The 21,633-nt window shown below is 51.8% G+C and overlaps 1 protein-coding gene across 1 annotated transcript in view; it reads right to left on the bottom strand.

The window, feature by feature from the left end:
* Window positions 1-14,201, bottom strand: part of RSPH9 (radial spoke head 9 homolog) — a gene marked incomplete in the record, with an annotated part of 135,273 nt that extends 121,072 nt beyond the window's left edge. The window contains 3 exon segments of the mRNA XM_029596740.1: window positions 3,132-3,298; window positions 13,111-13,248; window positions 14,007-14,201. Of these exon segments, the coding sequence (XP_029452600.1) occupies window positions 3,132-3,298; window positions 13,111-13,248; window positions 14,007-14,201 (500 nt within the window).
* Window positions 14,202-21,633: the final 7,432 nt, after the last annotated feature.

Here is a 21,633-nt window from a genome sequence, read left to right as displayed (position 1 = left end):
TCACCTCCCCCCCATCCACCTACCTCATAGCACCCACTCTCCCACCCTAACAGCACCTGTCCTCCCTTTATCACCTCCCCCCCATCCACCTACCTCATAGCACCCACTCTCCCACCCTAACAGCACCTGTCCTCCCTTTATCACCTCCCCCCCATCCACCTACCTCATAGCACCCACTCTCCCACCCTAACAGCACCTGTCCTCCCTTTATCACCTCCCCCCATCCACCTACCTCATAGCACCCACTCTCCCACCCTAACAGCACCTGTCCTCCCTTTATCACCTCCCCCCATCCACCTACCTCATAGCACCCACTCTCCCACCCTAACAGCACCTGTCCTCCCTTTATCACCTCCCCCCATCCACCTACCTCATAGCACCCACTCTCCCACCCTAACAGCACCTGTCCTCCCTTTATCACCTCCCCCCATCCACCTACCTCATAGCACCCACTCTCCCACCCTAACAGCACCTGTCCTCCCTTTATCACCTCCCCCCATCCACCTACCTCATAGCACCCACTCTCCCACCCTAACAGCACCTGTCCTCCCTTTATCACCTCCCCCCATCCACCTACCTCATAGCACCCACTCTCCCACCCTAACAGCACCTGTCCTCCCTTTATCACCTCCCCCCATCCACCTACCTCATAGCACCCACTCTCCCACCCTAACAGCACCTGTCCTCCCTTTATCACCCCCCCCCATCCACCTACCTCATAGCACCCACTCTCCCACCCTAACAGCACCTGTCCTCCCTTTATCACCTCCCCCCATCCACCTACCTCATAGCACCCACTCTCCCATCCCTAACAGCACCTGTCCTCCCTTTATCACCTCCCCCCATCCACCTACCTCATAGCACCCACTCTCCCACCCTAACAGCACCTGTCCTCCCTTTATCACCCCCCCCCATCCACCTACCTCATAGCACCCACTCTCCCACCCTAACAGCACCTGTCCTCCCTTTATCACCTCCCCCCATCCACCTACCTCATAGCACCCACTCTCCCACCCTAACAGCACCTGTCCTCCCTTTATCACCTCCCCCCCATCCACCTACCTCATAGCACCCACTCTCCCACCCTAACAGCACCTGTCCTCCCTTTATCACCTCCCCCCATCCACCTACCTCATAGCACCCACTCTCCCACCCTAACAGCACCTGTCCTCCCTTTATCACCTCCCCCCATCCACCTACCTCATAGCACCCACTCTCCCACCCTAACAGCACCTGTCCTCCCTTTATCACCTCCCCCCATCCACCTACCTCATAGCACCCACTCTCCCACCCTAACAGCACCTGTCCTCCCTTTATCACCTCCCCCCATCCACCTACCTCATAGCACCCACTCTCCCATCCCTAACAGCACCTGTCCTCCCTTTATCACCTCCCCCCATCCACCTACCTCATAGCACCCACTCTCCCACCCTAACAGCACCTGTCCTCCCTTTATCACCTCCCCCCATCCACCTACCTCATAGCACCCACTCTCCCACCCTAACAGCACCTGTCCTCCCTTTATCACCTCCCCCCATCCACCTACCTCATAGCACCCACTCTCCCACCCTAACAGCACCTGTCCTCCCTTTATCACCTCCCCCCCATCCACCTACCTCATAGCACCCACTCTCCCACCCTAACAGCACCTGTCCTCCCTTTATCACCTCCCCCCCATCCACCTACCTCATAGCACCCACTCTCCCACCCTAACAGCACCTGTCCTCCCTTTATCACCTCCCCCCATCCACCTACCTCATAGCACCCACTCTCCCACCCTAACAGCACCTGTCCTCCCTTTATCACCTCCCCCCATCCACCTACCTCATAGCACCCACTCTCCCACCCTAACAGCACCTGTCCTCCCTTTATCACCTCCCCCCATCCACCTACCTCATAGCACCCACTCTCCCACCCTAACAGCACCTGTCCTCCCTTTATCACCCCCCCCCCATCCACCTACCTCATAGCACCCACTCTCCCACCCTAACAGCACCTGTCCTCCCTTTATCACCTCCCCCCATCCACCTACCTCATAGCACCCACTCTCCCACCCTAACAGCACCTGTCCTCCCTTTATCACCTCCCCCCATCCACCTACCTCATAGCACCCACTCTCCCACCCTAACAGCACCTGTCCTCCCTTTATCACCTCCCCCCATCCACCTACCTCATAGCACCCACTCTCCCACCCTAACAGCACCTGTCCTCCCTTTATCACCTCCCCCCCATCCACCTACCTCATAGCACCCACTCTCCCACCCTAACAGCACCTGTCCTCCCTTTATCACCTCCCCCCATCCACCTACCTCATAGCACCCACTCTCCCACCCTAACAGCACCTGTCCTCCCTTTATCACCTCCCCCCCATCCACCTACCTCATAGCACCCACTCTCCCACCCTAACAGCACCTGTCCTCCCTTTATCACCTCCCCCCATCCACCTACCTCATAGCACCCACTCTCCCACCCTAACAGCACCTGTCCTCCCTTTATCACCTCCCCCCATCCACCTACCTCATAGCACCCACTCTCCCACCCTAACAGCACCTGTCCTCCCTTTATCACCTCCCCCCATCCACCTACCTCATAGCACCCACTCTCCCACCCTAACAGCACCTGTCCTCCCTTTATCACCTCCCCCCATCCACCTACCTCATAGCACCCACTCTCCCACCCTAACAGCACCTGTCCTCCCTTTATCACCTCCCCCCATCCACCTACCTCATAGCACCCACTCTCCCACCCTAACAGCACCTGTCCTCCCTTTATCACCTCCCCCCATCCACCTACCTCATAGCACCCACTCTCCCACCCTAACAGCACCTGTCCTCCCTTTATCACCTCCCCCCATCCACCTACCTCATAGCACCCACTCTCCCACCCTAACAGCACCTGTCCTCCCTTTATCACCTCCCCCCATCCACCTACCTCATAGCACCCACTCTCCCACCCTAACAGCACCTGTCCTCCCTTTATCACCTCCCCCCCATCCACCTACCTCATAGCACCCACTCTCCCACCCTAACAGCACCTGTCCTCCCTTTATCACCTCCCCCCCAGCTCAGACCTCTTTATCTGTCCTCCCACTGCCTCGGTTCTCAGAGCGTCCCTGTTTCTGTGCGTCGCACCTGGTGGTGTTTCCCCAATGTGTCCCTGTTGATGGCTTTTGACGAGGCTGCTGTCTTGCCTGACGCTGAGCCTGGACTGTAGGAATTTGCTGCTCCTCTCCTTCTTCCTCCTCCTCCTCCTCCTCCTGCTTCCCACGCTTGCTTTCAGAGGCTTGCTGTCCACTCAGCTACTAACCTGGACCCGATCCGGCACCTCCTGAAAGAGGGAACCGTACAACAAATGACAATGTACATCTTGGCTGGAACCTTTTCAGAAGTAAAGACCCCCGTCCATTTATTTATTTATTTATAACTTTTATATACCGAGGTTCAATTAACAAGAAAATGTCATAATGTCTCTGTATTGCTCCATGGTGAGACCGCACCTTGAATACTGTGTACAATTCTGGTCGCCGCATCTCAAAAAAGATATAATTGCAATGGAGAAGGTACAGAGAAGGGCAACCAAAATGATAAAGGGAATGGAACAGCTTCCCCTATGAGGAAAGGCTGAAGAGGTTAGGACTTTTCAGCTTGGAGAAGAGACGGCTGAGGGGGGATATGATAGAGGTGTTTAAAATCATGAGAGGTCTAGAACGGGTAGATGTGAATCGGTTATTTACTCTTTCGGATAGTAGAAGGACTAGGGGACACTCCATGAAGTTAGCATGGGGCACATTTAAAACTAATCAGAGAAAGTTCTTTTTTACTCAACGCACAATTAAACTCTGGAATTTGTTGCCAGAGGACGTGGTTAGTTCAGTTAGAGGCGGATTTTAAAAGGCCCGCGCATGTAAATCCTTCTGGATTTACCCCGCAGGACCTTCGCGCGCCTATTTTGTATAGGCCGCCGGCGCGCGTAAAGCCCCGGGACACGCGTAAGTCCCGGGGCTTTCGAAAAGGGGCGGGAGGGGGCGTGTCCGGGAGCGTTCCCGAAATGCGCTGCATTTCAGGGGCGTGCCGCGGCATTTCGGGGGCGTTTCGGGGGCGTGGCGCCAGCCCAGGGGCGTGGTCGAGGCCTCCGGACCAGCCCCCGGGACTGGAGGACAGAGCGGGGCTGCCAGCCAACGCGCGCAAAGTTACGCCTGCTTTCAGCAGGCGTAACTTTGCCGACAAAGCTGGGGGGGGGTTTAGATAGGGCCGGGGGGGGGGGTGGGTTAGGTAGGGGAAGGAAGGGGAAGGTGGGGGGAGGGCGAAGGAAAGTTCCCTCCGAGGCTGCTCCGAAATCGGAGCAGCCTCGGAGGGAACAGGCAGCGCGCGCTGGGGTCGGCGCACGCAGGTTGCACAAATGTGCACCCCTTTTCGTGCGCCAACCCCGGATTTTATAAGATACGCACGGCTACGCACGTATCTTATAAAATCCAGCATACTTTTGTTCGCGCCTGGTGAGCGAACAAAAGTACGCGATCACGCAAGTATTTAAAATCTACCCCTTAGTATAGCTATGTTTAAAAAAGGATTGGATAAGTTCTTGGAGGAGAAGTCCATTACAGGAGGACCTTGCAAGACCTTGCCAGAGGATGTGGTTAGTGCAGTTAGTGTAGCTGGATTCAAAAAAGGATTGGATAAGTTCTTGGAGGAGAAGTCCATTAACTGCTATTAATCAAGTTTACTTAGGTAATAGCCACTGCTATTAATTGCATCAGTGGCATGGGATCTTCTTAGTGTTTGGGTAATTGCCAGGTTTGGCCTCTGTTGGATGCTGGGCTTCATGGATCCTTGGTCTGACCCAGCATGGCAATTTCTTATGTTCTTATGTTCTTAATTAAGTTGACTTAGAAAATAGCCACTGCTATTACTAGCAACGGTAACATGAAATAGACTTAGTTTTTGGGTACTTGCCAGGTTTCTTATGGCCTGGATTGGCCACTGTTGGAAACAGGATGCTGGACTTGATGGACCCTTGGTCTGACCCAGTGTGGCATGTTCTTATGTTCCCTCCATGGCCACTATTGGGCAGGGTCATCTACAAGATAGAGCACCATAGGAGGCTAGTTCTACTAGTCGCCCTGGACTGGCCAAGATGACCATGGTACGCAGACATGCGAAGACTACTTGCAGGGAACCCTCTGTGCCTACATCCACACAGGGACCTCCTCCAGCAGGGCCCGAACTTCCACAAAGATCCGTCTCGATTCTCTCTTACAATAAGGTCCTTGAGAGGACTAGCCTGAAGAAGTGCGGTTATTCAAAGGCCGTGATTGACACCCTGCTCCGAGCGTGCAAGTTCTCCACATCCCTGTCTTTATTATATTTCTCCGTGAGGAGTTAGCAATCTGATGTGAATCTGCTTGAGAGTTAGCAATCTGTTATTGTGAGGAGTTAACAGTCTGCTTGGAGTTAGCAATCTGTTATTGATCTGATGCCTGATGGGAGGAGCAATCAGATAGTTGAGGGTGGATCCTTGGACCAGTGGCAGATGACTACACCCCCGGGGAATGATCTCAAGAAGGACCACCGGTCAGGCTCAGAGTTAGAAGACAAACACACACTAGTTCTTTATTAGACAGTATACTGAACCATCAGAGATGGCAGTAGTGAGCTGGCAAGCCCAGCTGGGCTGTAGTCCCTCAGATACTGGAACAACGATCCCTGGAGGCTGAGCTGAAGAGAGACTGAGATATAGTGAGAAGGCAGGTTATGCAGATGTAACACTCACACAATGTCCCAATGAAGCCCAGGAGCTGAAAAGTATAGGGCCTCGAGGAGCGAGTACCTAGTTCCAGGGAAAGCTCAGAGAGAACGATGGTAACTCACTGATGTAGCTGAGATAGTTGGTAGTGAAGACTTCCAGGCAGAAGAGTATACGAAGTAAGTCTGGATTGAGGACCCTCGAGGAGCGAGTACTGCTTCCAGACTGTCACCTGAAAAAACAGGGAGAGAGCAAGGCCCCCGAGGAGCGGGTACCTCTGGTAAGTCCGAGGAGGCAGAGTAGCTTAGACAGACAAAACAAGACCGATGTCAATCCGTGTCCATGTCCTTGCTAACTCCATGTGTTAGCAAATTTCAAGACCTAAATATCCGTCGCGGGTGATGTCATCTTCGGGGGACGCCCCTGAGGTTCGAGCCAATGCCGGTACTTCAATCGGGGCCACGCACACATGCCCCAGGCCTCCAGGAAACATGGTGGTTGCAACGTCAAGCCGGTCTGGGAACGCCCGAGGACAAGTGGCAGGAGAACGCTGCTGTAGCCAGTCTTCTGCGGACGGAGAGGGTGGCGCCAGAGAGGTAAGGAGGGCGGAGAGAAGGCGTCGGGCATCAACGGACACAACAGTCTTACATATGGATCTGGGGAGTATTCGAAGCCTGGTGTGAACCGCGGGATCCACCCGTGGACAGCCAAAATTCCCATGATCCTAGAATTCCTGCAGGATGGGATGAAGAAGAGGTTGTCACTCAACTCCCTCAAAGTCCAAGTTGCCGCACTGGCCTGCTTCAGAGCCGAACTGGACAGTATCAGACTATCAACTCATCCAGATGTGTCCCACTTCCTGAAAGGGGTTAAACAACTCCGACCACCCCTAAAGTGGCTGGTGCCTCTATGGAATCTCAATCTTGTATTAGACTTCCTAGCAGGGGATTCCTTCAGACCAACACGCGGTCTGTCACTACGCCTCTTAACTTTAAAGACGGCATTCTTGGTGGCAATATGTTCAGTTCATCGCATCTCCGAACTTCAGGTACTATCCTGTCGGGAACCGTTCCTTAAGTTCACGCCTGGAACCATACAGCTGCGCACTGTCCCCTCCTTCTTACCGAAAGTGGTCACCCAGTTTCACATGTACCAAACCATCTCATTACCATCTCCAGATGAGCATAAGGACTCGGAAGACTCACACCTTCTTCGCCATCTGAATGTCGGCAGACTCCTAGTCCAATTCCTGGAAAGAACTGAACCTGTGCGCAAAACCGATCACCTGTTCGTTCTTCACAGCGGGAAGGTGTGCTGTATTTTACACAAAGCTATATATGGTCAAAAAACAGATTGGCTGAACTTTCTAATCCGGCTTCATACCCCATAAAGATCATTAAGATCAGCTAATAAAGGACTATTGCAAATTCCATCAGTAAATTCAGCCCACCTCATACTAGTACGAGACAGGTCCATTTCTATTGCTGGTCCCTGTATTTGGAACACAATGCCCGCTGAATTACGTGTGGAATCAGAATTTAAAGCTTTTAAGAAAGCATTGAAGATATGGCTCTTCGAACAGGCCTATGCAGACCATCTAGAGAAAAGAAATAACTAGAATGAAAAAGTGATTATTATGTTTTTCTTTTGCCGGTCCTTGTATTAATAATTTTATTTTTATATTGAATACGTTATTGTATTTTCATCACCAATAATATTATTGTTGTTTTATGATGTTTTTTATGATGTGAACCGTTGTGATGTTTCTTGCGAATGACGGCATACAAAATTTTTAAAATAAATAAATAAATAGTCCGCTGGATCACAGAAGTAATCAAGGCAGCTTATATAGAGGAAGGAAAGCCCTTACCTTTACAGGTTAAGGCTCATTCTACCAGGGCCCAGGCAGTCTCCTGGGAGGAAACCAAGCTGCTGTCGCACGCCGAGATCTGTTGGGCAGCAATGTGATCCTCCAAATCTGCTTCACAATGTGATCCTCCAAATCTGCTTCACTTTTTTGAAGGAGTTAATAAACATGTGGATAAAGGTGAACCGGTAGATATAGTATACTTGGATTTTCAGAAGGTGTTTGACAAAGTTCCTCATGAGAGGCTTTTAGGAAAAGTAAAAAGTCATGGGATAGGTGGCAATGTCCTTTCGTGGATTGCAGACTGGCTAAAAGACAAGAAACAGAGAGTAGGATTAAATGGACAATTTTCTCAGTGGAAGGGAGTGGACAGTGGAGTGCCTCAGGGATCTGTATTGGGACCCTTACTTTTCAATATATTTATAAATGATCTGGAAAGAAATACAACAAGTGAGATAATCAAATTTGCAGATGACACAAAATTGTTCAGAGTAGTTAAATAACAAGCAGATTGTGATAAATTGCAGGAAGACCTTGTGAGGCTGGAAAATTGGGCATCCAAATGGCAGATGAAATTTAATGTGGATAAGTGCAAGGTGATGCATATAGGGAAAAATAACCCATGCTATAGTTACACAATGTTAGGTTCCATATTAGGTGCTACAACCCAAGAAAGAGATCTAGGCGTCATAGTGGATAACACATTGAAATCGTCGGTTCAGTGTGCTGTGGCAGTCAAAAAAGCAAACAATGTTGGGAATTATTAGAAAGGGAATGGTGAATAAAACGGAAAATGTCATAATGCCTCTGTATCGCTCCATGGTGAGACCCCACCTTGAATACTGTGTACAATTCTGGTCGCCGCATCTCAAAAAAGATATAATTGCGATGGAGAAGGTACAGAGAAGGGCAACCAAAATGATAAAGGGGATGGAACAGCTCCCCTATGAGGAAAGACTAAAGAGGTTAGGGCTGTTCAGCTTAGAGAAGAGACGGCTGAGGGGGGATATGATAGAGATGTTTAAAATCATGAGAGGTCTAGAATGGGTAGATGTGAATCGGTTATTTACTCTTTCGGATAGTAGAAAGACTAGGGGGCACTCCATGAAGTTAGCATGGGGCACATTTAAAACTAATCGGAGAAAGTTCTTTTTGACTCAACGCACAATTAAACTCTGGAATTTGTTGCCAGAGGATGTGGTTAGTGCAGTTAGTATAGCTGTGTTTAAAAAAGGACTGGATAAGTTCTTGGAGGAGAAGTCCATTACCTGCTATTAAGTTCACTTAGAGAATAGCCACTGCCATTAGCAATGGTTACATGGAATAGACTTAGTTTTTGGGTACTTGCCAGGTTCTTATGGCCTGGATTGGCCAGTGTTGGAAACAGGATGCTGGGCTTGATGGACCCTTGGTCTGACCCAGTATGGCATTTTCTTATGTCTTATACATACCTTCTCCAGGTTCTACCGCCTGGATGTTCAAGACCGAGAAGACGCAGCCTTCGCAAGGGCAGTACTAAGTGGGCCCGGGCAGCCTCCCACCCTGTCTGGGAGTAGCTTTTGTACATCCCATTGGTCCTGAGTCCATCTGGCTACATGCTAGGAAATGGAGAAATTACTTACCTGATAATTTCGTTTTCCTTAGTGTAGAAAGATGGATTCAGCATCCCACCCATGACTGCCCCAGAAAAGGAGAATCTCGGATAACAAGCTTCGAGACTAAGTAAATACGGGTAAGCCACATCCTACCCCTAGTTCAAGACACCCACAGTTATCCGGTGTCGGCGATAATCGGTTGAGTGCACTGGCGGTCTCCAGTTTGGAAATCAGTTGAACCAGTCAAGTTTCAATCAAGTTTAAGCAAGTTATTTAAGCAAAGATATATCCACATTGGCTTTTCGAAGATGATACTGAGGAAGTGAGGTCAGTGCAGGGGTTTATGTATCTAGGATGACATCAGCTTTGAAATCTGACTCCGTCTCCCATCTGCAGCAGAAGAGCACAATACCCATTGGTCCTGAGTCCATCTGTCTACACTAAGGAAAACAAAATTATCAGGTAAGTAATTTCTCCAATGAAATTTTAAAAAGCATGGGATAAACAGAGAGGTTCTCTGGTGGTGAAGAATTGAGGGGAAAGCCAGAGATTGGCTGAGGTCTGTGTCATTGCACCAGGAATAAGGTGGTCCTTATCTACTGTCGTAGTATAAAGCAGTAGAAGGAACAGGGTTGGTGGGTTGCAGTATTACAAATACTCTCAAGAGCAGAGGCAAGGAGATAGGTGAAAAGAACAAAAAGAAGGAACAAAAGAAGCACAGCCTGGCATTACTACAGGCCATGAGGTAGCCGGGTGTTGCAGTCTGGGAAGCTGCGGACCAGGAGTGAACCCTTGGGCCGAACTACCCCAATGATAGGGTAGGTCGGGAGGCGGAGCCACAGGCAGAGGTCTTCACCCGGGAACCAGGAACCCCTAGGAGGAGCCCGTAGGGTCCTAGAACCTTGGGACTTAGGAGAATAGTGAGAGTCTCTATAGTAGAAGAAGGCCTGGGCAGAGAGTATGATAAGATAGTCCAATAGGAATGCTGTAGTCCGTGGGGCTGGTTGGGGCCGGCATATGCTGGAGCAGATACAGAGTCTTATAGCGTGCTGTGGACTGGAGCAAGCTATCAGCAGGAACGGAGTCTGTAGCGTGCGAAGAGCTGAAGCAAGCTGTGAGCAGGAACGGAGTCTGTAGCGTGCTGAGAGCTGGAACAGACTGTGAGCAGGAACGGAGTCTGTAGCGTGCTGAGAACTGGAACAGACTGTGAGCAGGAACGGAGTCTGTAGCGTGCTGAGAACTGGAACAGACTGTGAGTAGGAACGGAGTCTGTAGCGTGCCGTGAGATGAAGCAACCTGCGAGCAGGAACGGAGTCTGTAGCGTGCTGAGAACTGGAACAGACTGTAAGTAGGAACGGAGACGAACCCAGGTCAGGCTGGCAGCAGGCAGGAGCGGAATCAGGCACGGGCAATGGTCGGTGGCTGGCGGCGAGCAGAAGTGGAATCAGGAACAGGCTGAGGTCGATGGCAGGCGGCAGGCAGAAGCAGAGTCAGGAACAGGCTGAGGTCAATGGCAGGCGGCAGGCAGAAGCAGAGACAGGAACAGGCTGAGGTCAAAGCAGGAACGTGGAACAAGTGAAGCGCAATTCAGAACTACTAACCAGTAGCGACCCTCATTGCAAGGCAATGAGACGGTAACCGAACGCCGGTTAAATCAGGCTTGGGGCGTGGCATCGTTAGCCCGGGCGGGGCCAGACTTCCGGCGGCTTGCGTCCATAGTGCGCGTCCTCACGCGTGAGCGTGGCGGCAGGGAGATGAGCTGGTAATGGCGAACGCCCTGGAGGACCGACAGAGCCGCGGGAGCGGCATTTCCACCACTGTAGGTAAGCGCAGTGCAGAGCGGATAGAGGGGAAGCGGTGGAGACCGCAACAGTACCCCCCCCCCCCTTTACGGCCCCTCTTGAGAGGCCCGGGTTTACCTGGGTGGTCCCGGTGAAACTGGTGCAAGAGCTCTTTGTCCAGGATATTACGGCTGGGTTCCCAGGTGTTGTCTTCGTCACCACAGCCCTCCCAGGCCAGTAGGTACTCCCATCTACGGTTGTGGAAGCGGATATCTAGGACTTCCCGGACTTGATACGTGGGATCGTCATCGATGGTTGTGGCTGAAGGATCCGGAGGTGTGCGGTGGTACCGGGAGAGAACTACAGGCTTGAGCAGTGATGCGTGAAAGACATTGTGGACCCGGAAGGAAGATGGCAATCTTAGTCGGTAGGACACCAGGCCCACTCGTTCAGCGATTCGGAATGGTCCGCAGAACTTCGGAGCGAATCTTCGAGAGGGAAGTCGGAGGTGCAGATTCTTCATGCTGAGCCAGACTCTATCCCCTGGCTGGAACGTGGGAGCCAGTCAGCGATGGCGATCGGCCGTCTGTTTGGCCCTAGTGGCTGCGCGGAGTAGTTGTCTTTGCATCATGTGCCACAACACCTGGAGCTGCTGGGCAGTTACCTGAACAGCAGGTGTGGCACTGGGAGCCTCCAGCGGCAGCGGAGGCCGTAACGGCTTTCCATATACCAGATGGAATGGAGACTTGCCAGTAGCAGCATGGACCTGGTTGTTATATGCGAATTCGGCCCAGGGCAAGAGCTCAGACCAATTGTCTTGCCTCTCGTTAATGAATGCCCGGAGATATGCTTTTAAGGTTCTATTCATCCTCTCGGTCTCTCCGTTGCTTTGAGGATAGAAGGCTGTGGAAAAACTGAGCTTTACCTTAAAGCATCTGCAGAGCGCTCTCCAGTAGCGGGCTACAAATTGAGGGCCCCTGTCCAATACTATGTCCTGGGGAAGACCATGGAGCCTGAAGACATGTTGGGCGAACAGATGGGCCAACTCGGGTGCAGAGGGAAGCTTCGGAAGAGGAACTAGATGGACCATTTTTGAAAAACGGTCAACTGTGACCCAGATGACTGTATGTCCATCCGACGGAGGTAGATCTACTACAAAGTCCGTAGCTATGTGGGTCCATGGCTCAGTGGGGACCGGAAGCGGGTGGAGGAGCCCGCAAGGGGAGCCAGGACTGGGCTTCTGGCGAGCGCAGTTAGGACAGGAGGCTACATAGGAGGCGACATCACGCCGTATGTTATGCCACCAGTAATACCGGTTAACAAGTTCCAGGGTCCTTTCTCGTCCAGCGTGTCCTCCGATCAAGGAGTCGTGAGCCCAACATAAGGCTGTCAGCCGGTCCCGGCGCGAGAGCACCGTTCTGTCTTGAGAGAGGATAGTCATAGCAGACAGACGAACCTTAGCGGGATCCAAAATGAATTGAGGTGGCTCATGGTCCTCTTCAGCACAGGAGGTGCGGGATAAGGCATCTGCCCGGAGGTTCTTGGCCGCAGGGCGATACTGTAAAACAAAGTCGAACCGACTGAAGAACAAGGCCCAGCGGGCTTGGCGGGGGTTCAGTCGTTGAGCCTGAGTCAGGAATTCTAGATTTTTGTGATCCGTGTAAACGGTGGTGGTGTGCAAGGAGCCCTCAAGCCACTGTCTCCATTCTTCGAAGGCAAGCTTTATTGCTAGCAGCTCTTTGTCCCCAATGGAGTAATTGCTTTCAGCGGGCGAGAACTTCCTGGAGAAGTACGAGCAAGGAAGGAGTTGTCCAGAGTCGGAATGCTGACTGAGGACCGCTCCCACTGCGATACTGGAGGCATCGACCTCCACGATGAATGGTCGTGAGGGGTCCGGGTGCCGGAGGCAGACATCTGAGAGGAAGGCCTCCTTGAGATCAGAGAAGGCTGCAACCGCAGCATCAGGCCAGTGCTTAACATCAGCTCCTTTTCGGGTCAGGGCCGTGAGAGGAGCCACCCGGTGAGAGTACTGTGGGATAAAATGTCTATAAAAGTTCGCAAAGCCCAGAAACCATTGGAGGGCTTTAAGGCCTGTGGGCCGGGGCCATTTCGTAATGGCTGCTACCTTCTCAGGGTCCATACAGAAGCCGGTAGCGGAGATAATATAGCCCAGGAAAGGCAGAGACTCGGCCTCGAAGACACATTTCTCCAATTTGGCGTATAGGCGGTTAGCTCGGAGAGCCTGGAGGACCTGGCGGACATGCTGGCGGTGAGAGTCCAAATCTTTAGAGTATATGAGTACGTCATCTAGATAGACTATTACGTGGGAGTGGAGCATCTCTCGGAGCACCTCGTTCATTAGGTGCTGGAAGACGGCGGGGGCATTACAAAGCCCGAAGGGCATCACAAGGTACTCGTAATGCCCATCTCTAGTGTTGAATGCCGTCTTCCATTCGTCCCCTGGACGTATGCGGACGAGGTTGTAGGCTCTTCTAAGGTCCAACTTCGTAAAGATACGAGCCCCTTGAAGACGATCCAGCAGTTCCGGGATAAGCGGGAGTGAGTACCGGTCTCGCTTGGTGATGGCGTTAAGGCCGCGGTAATCAATACACGGCCGAAGCGAGCCATCCTTCTTGGCCACGAAAAAGAATCCGGCACCTGCTGGTGAACGGGATGGATGGATGAACCCCTTGGCAAGGTTCTCTGAGATGTACTGGGACATTGCCTTGGTCTCGGGTAATGATAGAGGATACACACGGCCACAATAAAGTTCCCCTCAGCTCCTGAGTCGACGAAGGCCCAAACCTGGATCTCCCCACTGGGGTATTTGAGGGTTACAGGAAGTGTGCAGAGAGGAGCTGATCCGGTAGCGCCTAGGTGTAGCTCCTCGGTATAACCTAGGCACGAGCGTTTCCACAAAGGCGAAGCCCAGTCTAGGGCCTTGCCATCCAATAAAGAAAAGATATAGGCTACCTTAGCTGCCTCAGAAGGATACTGGGATGGTAGCAGGGTGAACCGTACTTGACACTGGTTCAGGAATCCACGGCATGTTTTACTGTCCCCGGCGTACCTGCTGGGAGCGGGCAGCTGGGTATTAGGAACAAAGGCCGGTGCAGAAGGCCCTTGACGAGTGGAAGCCTCTAAACGAGAGACCAACTGGTCCACGGTGGCAGCAAGAGTATCGATGCAATGTTGCTGTTGAAGGCGTTGCGCCATCCCAGGGATAGCCTGTAGACTAGGGGACTCCGCCGAGTCCATGGCCTTGCAAACTGTTGCAGTCTGGGAAGCTGCGGACCAGGAGTGAACCCTTTGGCCGAACTACCCCAATGATAGGGCAGGTCGGGAGGCGGAGCCACAGGCAGAGGTCTTCACCCGGGAACCAGGAACCCCCCAGGAGGAGCCCGTAGGGTCCTAGAACCTTGGGACTTAGGAGAATAGTGAGAGTCTCTATAGTAGAAGAAGGCCTGGGCAGAGAGTATGATAAGATAGTCCAATAGGAATGCTGTAGTCCGTGGGCTGGTTGGGGCCGGCGTATGCTGGAGCAGATACAGAGTCTTATAGCGTGCTGTGGACTGGAGCAAGCTATGAGCAGGAACGGAGTCTGTAGCGTGCGAAGAGCTGAAGCAAGCTGTGAGCAGGAACGGAGTCTGTAGCGTGCTGAGAGCTGGAACAGACTGTGAGCAGGAACGGAGTCTGTAGCATGCTGAGAACTGGAACAGACTGTGAGCAGGAACGGAGTCTGTAGCGTGCTGAGAACTGGAACAGACTGTGAGTAGGAACGGAGTCTGTAGCGTGCCGTGAGATGAAGCAACCTGCGAGCAGGAACGGAGTCTGTAGCGTGCTGAGAACTGGAACAGACTGTAAGTAGGAACGGAGACGAACCCAGGTCAGGCTGGCAGCAGGCAGGAGCGGAATCAGGCACGGGCAATGGTCGGTGGCTGGCGGCGAGCAGAAGTGGAATCAGGAACAGGCTGAGGTCGATGGCAGGCGGCAGGCAGAAGCAGAGTCAGGAACAGGCTGAGGTCAATGGCAGGCGGCAGGCAGAAGCAGAGACAGGAACAGGCTGAGGTCAAAGCAGGAACGTGGAACAAGTGAAGCGCAATTCAGAACTACTAACCAGTAGCGACCCTCATTGCAAGGCAATGAGACGGTAACCGAACGCCGGTTAAATCAGGCTTGGGGCGTGGCATCGTTAGCCCGGGCGGGGCCAGACTTCCGGCGGCTTGCGTCCATAGTGCGCATCCTCACGCGTGCGTGTGGCGGCAGGGAGACAAGCTGGTAATGGCGGATGCCCTGGAGGACCGACAGAGCCGCGGGAGCGGCGTTTCCACCACTGTAGGTAAGCGCAGTGCAGAGCGGATAGAGGGGAAGCGGTGGAGACCGCAACACCGGGTTGGTACCAGCAAGCTACAAATCCCTAAGAAACAATAATGTCAGTGCCGGCAAGTTGGCAGTGGCCAGGTACTGTCCAACAAGGCCAGTTCGATCTAGAAGGCCAGTTGTTTAGATTTGATATGAAGCTTGACGGTAAGGCATGGAGGAGGGAGATGATCCTGGTCATCTACTCAGGATAGTGGAGGAGTAGCCTAATGGTTAGGACTGCGAACCAGGGAAGCCAGGGTTCAAATCCTGGTGATCTCGGACAAGTCATTTTCCACCCCCCTATCTCGTTGCCTCAGGTACAAACTTAGAACTAAATTTACTAAGCTGCAATAAATTGCATTTTATGCACATTAAATGCTGTTTATTGCAGCACTATCAAGCAATATCCCTGAAGATTTCCTCCCCCTATGGAAATTAGCTACTTTGCATGCATAAAATTGCCTAAGCATAGTGGTAATATGGTAATAAAATAACGCATCTGACTTGGAACAAATTCAGCCACATTATTTTATCGCATTGCAGGAAGGTGTCGTTATTTCTTTCCCGGGGACATCGGGATGCTTACGCACATCCCGATGTCCCCGGGAGGCCCTGCTGAAGGTACAAGCCTCTGAAAAAACCACACCCTCCTTCTCCACTATGGAAAAAACCCCCCTGGATCTTGGTACATCCTCCCTGCACACCGCAAGGAGGTCCTGACCCCCAAAATGAACATAAAATTTCAGCAAAAACCATGCGGCGATGCCCCACCACCGACCCTAACTCCTTTCCTGTTCTTTGAAATTCTCCCTCTACCCTCAACAAAGCCCTCCCCAGTAGCCACCCCCCCCCCCCCCCCGGTGGCCCAACAACTCCCCCTCCCCCAGGGCCCCCCTCTGAAAAATGTCCCTAGTGGTCTAGGGTAGGCCCCCCCTTACCATAAAATAAATCCAGTGCCCCCCAGGCCCCCACCCCTACCCCTGGATTCCCCCCACCTATCAGAAGTCCCATTTGTAGGCTTGTGAGGGCCAATGAGCCCCCTGGCTCCAGGCCCAGTCAACGCCATTTTTCAAAATGGCAGCAACTGGCCATGGCCCCTACAATGTGGCAGCGTTCGGCAGAGGCCCCTAGCATGTCGTTTATTTATTTGAAAGGGTTTATATCCCGCTTTTACAACGAGGAAGTTGATCGAAACGGTTTACATATGATCTCCACATAAATAAAGATGAACAAAGGAACTTAGGTAGTTCACGGGCAGTGGTGGAGCTTCGCCCTACAATTTTTTCTCTAATTTTTTACTCATTTTGGTGGTTGAGGGGTTGCCTTGACAGGTAGCCATGCAGTGTGCGGGAGGGGGGGTTAAAATTTCATTTGGGTGGGGGCATTTGGACTGCTTGGCCCTTTACAACGATGTTGGGCCACCAATCACGGCGCCGTGCGATTTCGAGTCATGGGTCTGTCCCGCCATGAATATTCGCACCAAGATATCAACCATGATAATTTGTCGGGTGGGGATATAATAAGGCAGAACCATCCCCAAGATATTTTGCCCCTCCCGTTATGAAATATCAGAGCTTGGCTAATAGCCCTGTGAGGTTGTGAGCCCTCGGGGGGTAGGGAAAATACTTGCAGTAATCTGCTTTGAAGTGCCTGAAAAAGAGGAATATAAATCACATTAAATAAAACCTAGGAGGAGGCAAGCAAAAGCTGAGGGTGAAAGCAGTGTCGCCCTTCTCCAGCTGGCAGTGCGGAGGGAAATAACTGAGCGGGACGGGTGGCTTAGTGGGTTTTATTCTGGCTTCAGCCACCCCGTGAAGACGGGATACAGTTTTAAAGGCCAGCTTTGGCAGCGGGCTTCCTAAATTGGCCACTTGGAAAACCGATCGGCGTTTAGTACCTAAATTTAGTTGTTTAAAAATAAAAAATGGTCATGGAGAGGGGAAAGGCTGGAGCAGCCCTGAGCGTGGCTACCCAGATCTCCCCCTGCTTCCCACAGCATTGAAAAGTTGAGCTTGGGGCCAGTGACGGAGTCGGGGGTTTTGCCTCCCCGTAAGGTCAGGGAGCAGGGAGCGGGTCTGAGACGCAATCCCAGAGTTCCCTGCTGCAGCTGAAGGGTAGATCCTGAATCATAAACCTGAAAACTCTGACGTGCATTGCAAACATCTGCGACTTTTATGTTACACGACAAAACTTTCTGTCTGCAGGAGGAGATCTCAGGGACAGTGAGAGGATCAGGGAGGGGGAGAGGGCCGGAGAGTGGGGAGCACTGGGGGTGGGAAGTATCTGTAATCTGGGATGGGAGAAGAGGAGGAAAGACAGACAGACACACAACATCAGTCCTTCCTACCTTACACAAAATATTGCCTCTGCCATTCTGCCCTCCCTCTCACCCAGAATCCTGCCCCCCACCCAGCCCTTCCTCTGCCTGCTCCAGGCTCCTTTCCTGTTCCCCTTACACTGCCTGGAAGAGGAGGGGCTGGATAAGGAAGCAGAGGGCCCTTCAGCACAGCCTGCCACCCCCCAGGGTAAGTGCCTCGGGTGCCTATTGACAAATCCAGCCTGCTCGGGGCCTAAGTAGTTCCCTCTCTTCTCTTGCATCCACCCTCCAGGCGGCACCACACAACCTCCCCAGACCGAGGATTGGGTGATGCCTGCTCCTAGCCTGGTGGCCCACATTCCCCGTCTACGTCGGGCGTTCAGCCTCGCCTGCATGTTGCTGCTTGGAGAGTCAGACGGGATGCCCTGCCCTGACCTCTCGCCCCCTGCAGCTGGTAGCTGGAGAGGCTGCTGAACTCCAGCCTCGCTAACACCTCGCAGCCCATCTCCATGGCATTTGTGCTCATCCCATGGGAAGGGAGTGGGAAGCCCCATGTTTTGGGCAGTAACCCACTTCCAGACCTAACCTCATGGGTCAGACCTCGTTTTCATCTTTCCTTCCCCAAACAAAGAGGTCGTCCTGCTGCCCCAAACTGGAAGTAAATCCATTGGGAAGTCTGTGCCTTTAGCAGAGAGGAGAAAGCACCTCCGGCACGGGCAGACTGCTGGAAACAGTTATATTATCCCAGCCATGTCCTTTTTTTTTATTTCTCGTTATTGATATTTCCAATTTCTAAAGTAAATACAAGAGTAAGTAACCAAGGTTTGCAATCTTGTAAACCAAAAGATGAGAAATCTGAAGACGCGGATAAGGGACACAGAAACAGAACGAAAGAGGGAAAAAAAGCCATCACGAAATCTTATGGAAGAAGGAATAAGCAACATCTCCTGGAAGATCATGTGAGGAGGGTGAGCTAATGTCAGCTTTCCGAGCAGACGGTCGAGATGGGTCCCAAAAAATCCATTCTACCTTCGGCAGGGTAACGGAGAAGAAACTTCAGCACTTCTGCTCGTAATGCGGAAAACGTCTTCTGTTCAGTTCCTCTCCTGGGTGAAACATCTGGGAACAGCCTGACTCTGCACCCCATCGAGGTTTCATAATCCACCCTTTATCTGCTTCCAAAAGACAAGTAATCAAGGGTATCCCTGGGAGAAGAGGACGCCTGAAAGGATGTTTGCAATTCCTGCCTTAATGATAAAGGCCGCCCGCCCTACAGGAGGCAGAAGCCACATACAAAGCTTGGGCGAGTGGAGGTGAAGTTTCCCATGGTAATCGCAAACATTCCAGCAGATAATTTATAAACACTTCCATACCTGGAAAAGTAACCACAAGTGCAGTATATTCCTGGAGCAAAGACAGTTTTCTGTGAACTAAATTATCTTTAGCCACTGTGACTTTAAATGATTGACAATCCAGCTCATTGATCCTGCGGTTCAGCCACATTCACTGTCCTAGAACCTCTGTCCCTTTGTTGAGAGTCTGCTTTGTCATCTAATACTTACATTTTCCTTTTTTTGGGATAGAGATGCAGGCATAGATGCTTTGCTGCACACTTCTGTGTTTGTCTCCCGCCAATAGTACGAGCTTGCTATTTCCAAAAGCCTGGGTCCCACAGATCCGTGGGGCTCCCTGAACCCTGCTGCAGGTGCTCTCTTCTAACCTGTGCCCCTTGGGATAAAAGTCCAAGGCTAGAAGGCTTGCCAGGGAATAATTCGTGTATGAATCACTGGCATAGGAAAGGGAGTTTTCCTGCTGAACTGCAATCTCTGTCTTACATACCTGTGCCATCAGCTAAGAGAGAGAGAGAGCTGCACTGGAAGCACTGCCACATGATGCACAAATGATGAAGCAGCCTGTTACGATGGTTTATTGGCTAAAGGTGTTGAGAATCGATGCATTTCAGGTTCCAGGGCTCGATGCCTCAACAGCACCAATGCACCTGAAAGTACCCCAGTGGAGGCAAGAACCGATGCCAGAGTGTCACAGTTGTGAGCCCTTGGGCTGTGGCATGGTTGATGCAGCCTAGTAGATGAGCCTACTCCACTCAGCATGATTTTATTATTGTGAATGGAATATAAATATTTTTAAATAAATAAATACAAATGCTAGGCCCATGCCGAAAGCTGGCGAACGCTTACTGGGACTGGAGCTGGAGCCTCACCTGTATCAGCCCCGTTCCCCGTGGGTTAAGTCTTTGAGTTCCAGGGGCCGACACTCTTTTAGGTAAGTGTCCCTAAAAGAGTGGTCACAGAGTGTCCAAATGCGGGTAGCGGTCAGGGCAGGCAGTGAGCAGATGATAACCGGATCCAGGACAAGGGTCAGGGAAGGGCAGCAAGCAGACGAAGTCAGAATCCAAGGCAGAGTTCAGAACCGGGGAATCAGGCCAAGACAGATAAGACAGACAGAAACTAGACACTGAGGGACAAGACAGGGCAAGACCGACAAGACAAGGCAGACAGGGCAAGGCAAGGTCACAAACAAGGAAAGGCAAGACGGCAGGATAACGAGGCAGTCTCAGGAAAGCGAGACAAGGCACAAGGAGTAGCAACTGCACTGCAAGGCAGGGGGATGTGTTGCTGAGGCGCCTGCAGGGAGCACGGCTAGTGTTTAAAAACCTAACCACGCCGAAGTCATCAAGAAATGCCGAGAGTTCCTTTCCTGCCTCCTAGCCCCAAAAGCTGCAGTCAGTGTGCACTCACGCTCCTAGGGGGAGGCGCGGCACGATGGGCCGGGAGCATGCTGGCAACGTCCTTGCCGCAAGATGAGTCCGGCTTTGGCCCGCGGGGTTTGGGGAAAGTGCATCTGGTCGCGGGGCCTTCCTGAGGCCGACCAGAATGTTACACACGCATCAGCGGCTCCACAGAGTGCACCTCATTTTCTTCACTGCACTCCACTTTTGCTTGCTCGACCCTGAGGATTCGGCCTGATCTGCCAAAGGGGGAAGATATTTGAGGAGCTCCTGCTCATCTCTATCCCCAGGGAGGCAGCTGAGGCTGTGCAACGTCTCTGAGACTTACTCAGTTCCTCCAGTTCCCAGGCTCTTGACTTTTGTGAGCGTGGGGACATCTGGGCACAATTATAACGGGTGGCCTGGTCGTGTTCTGGTCCCAGGCAGTGGTAGCACAGGATATGTCCATTGATGATGGACATTTTCCTACCACAAATACAGTCCTTAAAACCACTCACAGTGGCTTTCTTCTTGTCGGACATCCTCAAGAAAACAATATTCTTCCATTTTTTTTGTTTTAAGTAGCACTGAAAAGTGTTGTGTGAGGGCTGCTGAGGCAGTGAGGCAACTTTAAGATAAAAGATAAGAATTGTAAAGAAAAATAGCAAGAGCTAGAAGTATACATCCATGTTGGTATTCAGATGAAAAATGACTGAAGGGGCTTAAGAAGCAGTGCCTGCACGGGAATTCCCGCACATGCTCAATAGAGCAAATGCTCTACGAGTTTAGAGAGAAGAGTCTGGTGCCACTGGATGATATCACCCACATGTCATGGCTAATTCAGCCCTGCTTGTCGATGGAGAATATCATTTTGTCTCTGTATCGGTCCATGGTTCAACTGCACCTAGAGTACGGCATGCAGTTCTGGTCAGCCCTTCTCAGAAAAGACAAAGTGGAACTTGGAAAGATGCAGGGAAGGGCAACAACACTGATAAAGGGATAGTCCCAGCATGGCATCGCGGGCTCCTGGATCACTTTTCTCCTGTGGTTTACGTGTGTTATGGCCCCTGAGCATAAAAGGAATGTCAGAGGCTTTCCCTCTGAAGTCTCTGCTCCCGTGGTCCAGAAGATGTTTTCATTGGTTTTTGGGATGCAATAAAGTTTGATGGGGGAGATGGTCCTGGTGGCTGTACCCGGTGGGGAAGAGTTGGGACAGCCTGGATTAGATCTCCCTCTCTCTC

Source organism: Rhinatrema bivittatum, chromosome 3, assembly GCF_901001135.1.
Source record: "Rhinatrema bivittatum chromosome 3, aRhiBiv1.1, whole genome shotgun sequence".
In the NCBI taxonomy this organism is placed as follows: Eukaryota; Metazoa; Chordata; class Amphibia; order Gymnophiona; family Rhinatrematidae; genus Rhinatrema; species Rhinatrema bivittatum.
This window is presented reverse-complemented; position numbering and strand designations above follow the sequence as displayed.